General features: G+C 29.3%; 1 protein-coding gene across 1 annotated transcript; it reads right to left on the bottom strand.

Moving 5' to 3' along the window:
• Nucleotides 1-3,080: 3,080 nt before the first annotated feature.
• LOC135959677 (probable fatty acid-binding protein) lies at nucleotides 3,081-3,930 on the bottom strand. The gene is made up of 2 exons (XM_065510683.1): nucleotides 3,794-3,930; nucleotides 3,081-3,650 (listed from the first exon to the last, which is right to left on the bottom strand). Exons 1-2 carry the CDS (start codon nucleotides 3,834-3,836, stop codon nucleotides 3,214-3,216), a joined length of 480 nt encoding a protein of 159 aa, XP_065366755.1. The 5' UTR covers nucleotides 3,837-3,930; the 3' UTR covers nucleotides 3,081-3,213.
• Between the last annotated feature and the right edge of the window lie 4,414 nt (nucleotides 3,931-8,344).

The following is an 8,344-nucleotide window of genomic DNA, read 5'->3' on the forward strand; positions in this document are numbered from 1 at the left end:
CATGTGATGATCAAAAAATTCTGAAATTTGTTTAACAAAATTTTTAAAAATTTGAAATTGGAGTTTTGAAACAGCATATACATAGAACAGCAATACATAGAACAATTCTAGAGGGGGGACGGCATGTACCTAGAAAGTTTTTTTCGTCCATACAATCTTGGAGCACTCTAATGTATATGATCCAATATTTAGTATTTTTAATAAGGAAGCCATGCGGATGCATTTTATTTTCTATTTATTCCAACAAGTACTTGAAATTATTTAGGTAAAAAAACAAGAACTAACAGAACAAGATTGGAAATCCCCTATTTACATGTAAAGATACCAAAGTGCAACACGAAAAAAATAACCATATACGGACACCACTACGTGATAAAAAACCCAAAAAAAAGACCCGTGTCTCCCAGTTTAGCCCAAAGTCATGCACTTTTTTCTGAGCCCCCAAAAATTTATGGCCTCGGTGTAATTTTTGCAAAAAAGTGATAATTTTGTCAGGCTCATATATTACGTTCGAAATTTTGATTTACTCTCTGAAAAACATATAAAATCAAAAAAACTTCATCTTCAAGATATTACCATGAATCAAAAAACTTACTGTTTGTAAAACAACAAATTATTTACATTTTAGTAAAAAAAAGCGAAGCAAATCGAAATTATAACAAAAGGTGGTAATAAATATGAATCTTCTAAACTGCTTGGCTGATTGCAAAACAATGTGACCACATTTTCCACCACCGGATAGGAAACACGATAGGGTCCAAACGAAAGGCTAGCTGCATTTTTTTAAATACTTGTTTGGTATTGAAAGTTGTTTTTTTACCATACTTTTGAGCTATGCTTAACATTCATTATCGATGCAAGAGGCCATTCTTGAATTGCTGGTGCCTGCCTCAATTTTTGAAAGATGAAGAGCAGACATAGTTATCAAGTAAATATAGACCGCAAAATAATTAATTTTCATCATTTGAACTAAAACTGCAGTTTTACTTAACAGAATACTACCTACTGTTAATTACACCAAAATCTTTATTTTAAGTTCGTGTTTGATAATATAAATTTGTAATGCTATGAATAAAAAACCGTCAAACAAAATGGAAATGATACTTTACGAAACATTTAGGAAATTTAATAAGCTTTCTAATGCATGTAATTAGGTTCAAATCAGTTGAGAACTCCTTAAGTTAGAGGTAAATTACTAAAGCAACATTGTTTTAATTTTTTGGAAAAAAGTTATTTTGCCTAAAAAAAACGATTTGAGAGACCACTTTGCGTTCATAAATATTTAAGTGTTATACACCAAAATTCTTGGTTTTTAGAGTGGGTTAAGAAAATCGAAAAATAGTTCCCATACAAGGTCCCCTCGAAAATAAGTTGAACATTCATAATTATCTTATAATAATTAATATCGTGATGAAAGTGAACATAAAAAAGTTTCATATAAACCTTTCTACCAACTTTTGTGAGGATCGGTACATAATTGACTCTATCCTCCATATAACCCCAGCATCAGAAAAATATTTAGTTGCCAATAAATAATTTATATTGATATTAACATAAATTTCGACATAAATCATTAGAGGAGCCGCAGAACAAAAGGTACTTTTTCGCATATTTCAAATTTTTGGGAAATTGAGTTTTATTTATTTCGCCCCTTAAAAAACTGCATTAACCTGGAAATGGTAACAAGTTTCTTGCTTATCAATAGATACATTTAACTGACATAAGTCATCACATTAAATGTTAAGGATGTTTGATATAAAACCATTTTAATATTGGAAAAAGAACCTTTTGTTAAAATATAAAGAAAAAAAAGTACGTTTTGTTAAAAACAAAATTATGTTTTTTATACGTTTTTCTAACGATAATATTTTAAATGAATGTTTTTAATCCTGATCTAATATATAAACAAATTACACATTGAAATTAAATAATTTTTTTTTCCCATTTTTTAGAACCCATTTACTTAGAAAAACAATTAAAAATATTTTGCTAACTTGATTGTTTCTGGAAGATTTCAACCCAAATATTATAAAAATACCAAAAAATCAATTTTTGATAAGATACGAAAAAGTACCTTTTGCTCTGCGGCACCTCATTTAAAGTATAGAGAAATTAATCACTCTATTAAATTCTGTACAGTTCAGACCATAACTGATGGAATTCCCCATAGAAGACCAAAACTATATATTGATGGTGGGTATTGAAGATTCGGCACAGACGAATATAACACTGTTATTTGTTAAATTTCAAACAGTTTTACAATACAAGGACTGAGGTCGAATAAACCTTAACACACGTTATTCATTAAAACTTTTAACCCAAGTATTATTTGATTTTTTTTGATCAAGTTACCTTTGTAAAGCATGTCAGTTATTTTATTTAATGTCAATTATGTTCATTTTGTCGTTAAACTGATTAAAATGAGTGATGAGAAAAAAGTGCTTACTAAAATTATTAAATATTTTCAATAAAACCCAACTACAAAAAGTTTTGATTCCAATGTTATTAAACAGTATGGGGAGAACTTTTCCGTTGATAGAAAACCTGGTGCAAGTCGAAGGAATGGTCCATATGATGTTTGTATAGAAAATAAATAGAAAACATTTTCAAACGAGCTCCCAACACATCCGGTAGGGAAGTTCAGTACTCGGCCTATTTGGTACTCTGCTAAAATTTAGAGGTCAAAGACAGAATACGGAAATTGAAGTCAAATTTTATACAAAAATTATATATTCTATCTTCTTAACATTAATATATGTTACGATTTTTTCGATCTCACTCCTTTAAGGAGTCCTTATTTCCCATTCTTTTGGTGGTGGGTATATAAAAGCGACTGAAATCGAAATGACGCAAATCGGGGGTTTAGTGTAAGTACATAAAATCTGAAAAATTCGTGATGTTTAATGTAAACACATTTTTGTTTCTCATAAGTACTACATATGTACCGCCATAATTTGTATGCCTTCTAAAAGCATTTCATACAAATATTTGGTCAATTTGCATTAATAACACTGCAACATTATGAGACCATTAAATTATTTCTTTGGGAATTATTTTAAGGAGTGAAATATACATATATAAATATTCATTAAATAAGATTTTTCTATATTTTGATTCGAATCAATAAAATTTCTCAAATGAAAACATGTAAAAATAGTTATTGCATTGTTTAATGATAATGACATATTATTATGTCTAACATAAATTTAGATTTTACCCAGTTTCTTCTAAAACACCATAAACTCTAACCGCCTTAACATCACCCACAGACAGAGTCGTTATCAGTTCATCCTCTAAAAATTCTCGCACAATTTTTGTTGATTTCAAACCATCAGCTGACTGATCTTGTATGAAAACGTTGTTGTCTAAATGACAAATAGTCTTTACCACACGATTATCCAAAGTCACTTCTGTAAATTCTTTACCCAGCTCAAAATTTATGCAATAACTGTGATAAGGAGTTCTCAGGTTAAATGTATAGATGTCATCATCATTTTTCTCCAATACACATTGGGGAATTACAGTGTTGCCCATCTTGCGTAGGGTCAAACCAACACCCAGTTCTTTCATGTAGGCATCGAAATGTTCACTTCTCTTCAAAATGTATATCTGTCCCAAGATATCTTCTGGCATTTTAGAATGTATGTTGTCTAAAATTTTTATGATTAGATAATTTTTAGAATTTTATTATTGTTTTTAAAAATAATATTTTTGTATTGAGGAAAGTTCAAAATAATTTTTGTTATAAAATTTTTCTTCATAATTTTTTTGACATCAGAATTAATATACTAACTTAAGCTACGTTTCGCATACACCGAAAACGAAATTCCATACATTTGCACCGAAAAAAAGTTCGTTTCAGCTGACGCCCGACGTTTAAAAACCTAGAAAACCAAAATTTGCTACAAATTGTTATTGCTAATAGCTAACTTATCTTCCCAATTAGGCTGGATTGTTAAAAGTTTTGGATCAAAATTACATACATATCTTTCGATTGCGATAACAATTAAATTCATGTATCCAGCTGATATTTTCTAGTAATAGAGAATGTAGAACTAACCAAATCGCGTTCATCAGACAAAAATTTGTATACAAAATGCACAACAATCGGATCTCGTATTGGGTATAAGGAGAGAGATCGAAAAAACCTTAACACACGTTTTTCCTTAAAACTGTTAACCCAAGTACTATCTGATTAAAATGAGTGTAAAGAAAATAGTGCATACTAAAATTATTAAACTCTATCGGGAGAACTAGCCCGTTGATAGAAAACCTAGTTCAGGTAGAAAGAATGATGTTTCTAAAGTCAATAAATAGAAAGCATTTTCAAAAGAGCTCCCAACACATCCGGTAGGAAAGCAGTCCGGATAGCTCAGTACTCGAACTATTTGGTATGAAAAGTTAAAGCCAATAAAGGTTTAAAAACATAGGTTGCTCAAAAAGTTCCTGACAGGAACTTGGCTAAAAAAATTAAAGGCCAAAGACATAGCACGAAAATTGAAGTCAAATATTATAAAAAATATACCTGCTGCATAATGGATGACGAAACGTATGTTCTGGAAAATTTTTGGCATCTTCCGGGTCAATATTTTTATGTTGCTGATGCTCGTGGGATTGTTGTAGAAAAGTTTAGGACCAAAAAGCAGAAAGTTTTCCCAAAAAGTTCTTGGTATGGCAAGCAATATGCAGTTACGGCAAAAAGGCTCTATAAATACCGAAATTTACCAGGGACCGTAAAATTTATAAGTGATATCAAAAAAGTTATTTTATATCAGTTATTTTGTGACTTTAAAAATAAAAATCCATTTAAAACAGTTATTTTTCAACTTAAAAATAAAAGTTCAAATGAAACTCTTACAAAAAGAGTATTACAAGCCGTCATAAAAAAACTCATTTGAGGAGTATAATTTTTCCCATAAAAAAAAACTCATTTGAGGACTTTTATTTTTTTCCGTCATAAAATAAAAGTCATTTGAAGAGTTTTATTTTTTCCGTCAGAAAATAAAACTCATTTTATGTAAATTGACACCTAAAGCCATAGAGAAACAAAGAGCGGAAACTAGAAAAAAACTTAAAGAAAAAAAAATGACTCAAAATAATCACACATACGCATAGAGAACCATAGAGAATAGAGATAGAGCGGAAACTCTCCTGTCAAAGTCCTAACTCAGTTGTCAAAAACATAAGTGGTGAGAATGTATTAGTAGAATAAACTATGTGAAAACAAAAACAACACTCGTATGTGTGATTATTTTGAGTAATTTTTTTGTTTGAGTTTTTTTCTAGTTTCCGCTCTATGTTTCTCTATGTAGAGAACATAGAACATAGTTTGGTCTAAGGTCTTTGACAGGAGAGTTTCCGCTCTATGTGTTTTCTCTATGCTCATACGAGTGTTGTTTTTGTTTTCAAATAGTTTTTTCTACTAATACATTCTCACCACTTAGGTTTCTGACAACTGAGTTAGGTCTTTGACAGGAGAGTTTCCGCTATATATCTATTCTCTATGCCTAAAGCTTGCCGCTGGTTATATCATTACAATTTGTAAAGCCCCTCACATTGCAATTGAACAATTGCAACAAAAATTTTTGTTGTTTTTTTTCTTAAACAAATAAACAGAGATCGAAAATAACTCGTCCACATACCAAAAAACCCAAATTGTGATTTATATTTTTGTGATAAAAATAAATCACTGAAAATAACAGTTATAAAATGATTTTTATTTAAATGGTTTGATATGACCTTTATTCCTTTTTGTTGTTTTTTAATGGTTTGGTATGAGATAAACAATTAATTTGTTCTTGTTCTTAATATCTGTTACTTTATCTTTTATTTACATACAATAACATATTATTAGTAATTTTTAACAAATTATGGAAATAATATGATAAGTATGAAGTAATGAAGTCTGAGTAATAGAAATGAGAATTTTTTTTAAATTCTTATTAATCTTTTGATAAGTTTTATATATTTAAGCGATGATTTGCGTCAAATGCATTTTTGCATTTTATTTTTCATGTTCGCAAATAAAAGTCACAAGCTGACCTTTACGAAAAAATTAATTATAAATCACTCATCCAGATTATTTGTGTTTGTTTCTTTTCTGTTTCTCTAAACCCCAAACAAAAAATTATTTTTAAATGGCTGCGAATGAGAATTTACCATTGAAATGGAAGTGAACCCATTATTTTCGGTCTCTGCTAATAAATTACTACAAGCATTATATCAGAAAGACTCAATAAATAAAGATACTGATAAAAGTAGAAAATAAGCGAAAAGAGTTTTATTTTTTGACGGGAAAAATAAAACTCCTCAAATGACTTTTATTTTATGACGGAAAAAATAAAAGTCCTCAGATGGGTTTCTTTTTATGAAGGTTATTTAAAACTGCTTTTTTTAGTTGTTTTATGCGAACTTTTATTTTTACGTTGAAAAATAACTATTATCTATGAAGTTGAGATAATTTTTTTAATATCACCATAGATTCTGAAAGAGCACGTCAATACAAATCTATTGGTATATAACAGTATAGAGACTTTTTGATTTAAAATTTTCTGGATAACCGTTATTTACGGTCCCTGAAAATTTACATCAATGAATATTTACAAAAGAGGATGCTTACATCCGTAAGACTTCTTAATGTGTCCACTTTTTTTGGCCAGATTTGGCATCATCTCAAAATGGTCAACAAGGTCTTGAGTGGTACATGAACAATAATGTGGTATTTGTATCAAGAGAGGCAAACCCTCCAAACTGCCTGGAGCTAAGGCCAGTGGTGAGATATTAGGCTCTTGTTAAAAGAGAATTGACAAGCACAAAGAAAGTGCCCAAAAGTGTGGTAGATTTTAAATGGAGATTGTCTACCTGTTCGAATAAAGTGACAGAAAGCACTATAAAAAACTTAATTGATTATAACTATACAAAATAATATATTTTGTAAATTGTAGTAATAATTTCAATAAAATAAAAATAAAAACTGTAGGTTTAGTAGTTTCTTTTTTATTAACATTTATGTATGTTAAAATTTTTTCGATCTCACTCCTTATTAGATTCGACACAGCTGAATAGAACAGTCTTACTTGTTTCATATTTCTTATAATAATTTTACATTTAATTAAAAATGTGAATCTATTTGTATTCAAATCATGAACACGTTACATATGCTCATGAATTCATTTTGATTTCATTTACAAAAGTAACTTTTTTTTAAATAAAATTGAATTACAAAATATTTATAATTCCATTGGTGTTGTTGCTGATGTTTTACTCTCTGACCTTGTTTAGTTAATCCATTTGAATAAACTTCCATATGAGATGACCTGTTTTTTTTTTCAGATGTCTATAGGTCATTTTATGTTTTTTTTTCGGTTGGTTGTGCACATTTTAACAAATTACCATGAATTTTTTTTTTCGTTTGCTATTTTATTACTTTAGATGAGGAAACATATTTATTATTCTATTTTATCGCATTAAAATGCAAATGAAATTTTCACCTTATTTACGTGATAAGCGTGATGTTGCTGCTATTTGCAATGAATGAACACACATTAACACTGAAGTAAATATATAAACACATGAACAAATGCACATAAACCAACAGAAAAACATAATCAATTTTAATATATTAAAAAGTTTGCTCGTTTTGATAACATTGTTGTCTATCACTTTTCGCTTCTCCCCCCCTCCACCACCCAGAAGGCGTTCTGCCATAATTGAGGTACAACTAAATAATGAGGCGTTGAGCGTACAAGTTTAGAAGTCAAATACATGAGCAAATTTAAATAAATACTTATGCAAATACAGCAAATTCAAAGCAAAATTCTAATGTTTTAAAATTGTATGCATCATTTAACATTAAATTCTATAAATAACCGTTAAAAATACATTAAACTACACGTTATCAATTACTAAGGATCTACATAAAACAAGCACACACGCACTTACCCTATAACGCATTTATGTATATATTTGTGCAGAACACACACATACGCTATTTAAAATAAACCCACATTAACATAAACAGTGGTGGGCTAAAGTTGTTAAATAAATGTTTATTAGATTAGAGGGCTCCAAAAAAATTAAATTGCGAATTTCGACAGTCCTCCCCCCTCCTGGAATTGTTTAAAAAATTCGTAAGATGGGTAAATTCGATACGAATATTTAAAGATACGCACTACCTCAATTTTTCAAATCAGCAAAAACTAAAGTCGCATTTTTTCCGAAATTAAAAAAAAGAAACAAAAATGGAAATGTCCAAATGATTCTAAATAGTAAGTGTTTACCGAATATGATAAAAATCTTAAGACGCAATATTAATTTATTTGTGATGTCTTATGGTATTCATGAT

This window comes from Calliphora vicina, chromosome 5, assembly GCF_958450345.1.
Source record: "Calliphora vicina chromosome 5, idCalVici1.1, whole genome shotgun sequence".
In the NCBI taxonomy this organism is placed as follows: domain Eukaryota; kingdom Metazoa; phylum Arthropoda; class Insecta; order Diptera; family Calliphoridae; genus Calliphora; species Calliphora vicina.

What these genes read in the sequence shown, in the direction of transcription:
- LOC135959677 (XM_065510683.1), bottom strand. Translation starts at nt 3,836, where the DNA reads ATGTATGGAATTTCGTTTTCGGTGTATGCGAAACGTAGCTTAA. An exon ending in GTATGCGAAACGTAGCTTAA is followed by an intron (nt 3,651 to 3,793) that starts GTTAGTATATTA and finishes TAAAAATTTTAG; the next exon opens with ACAACATACATTCTAAAATG.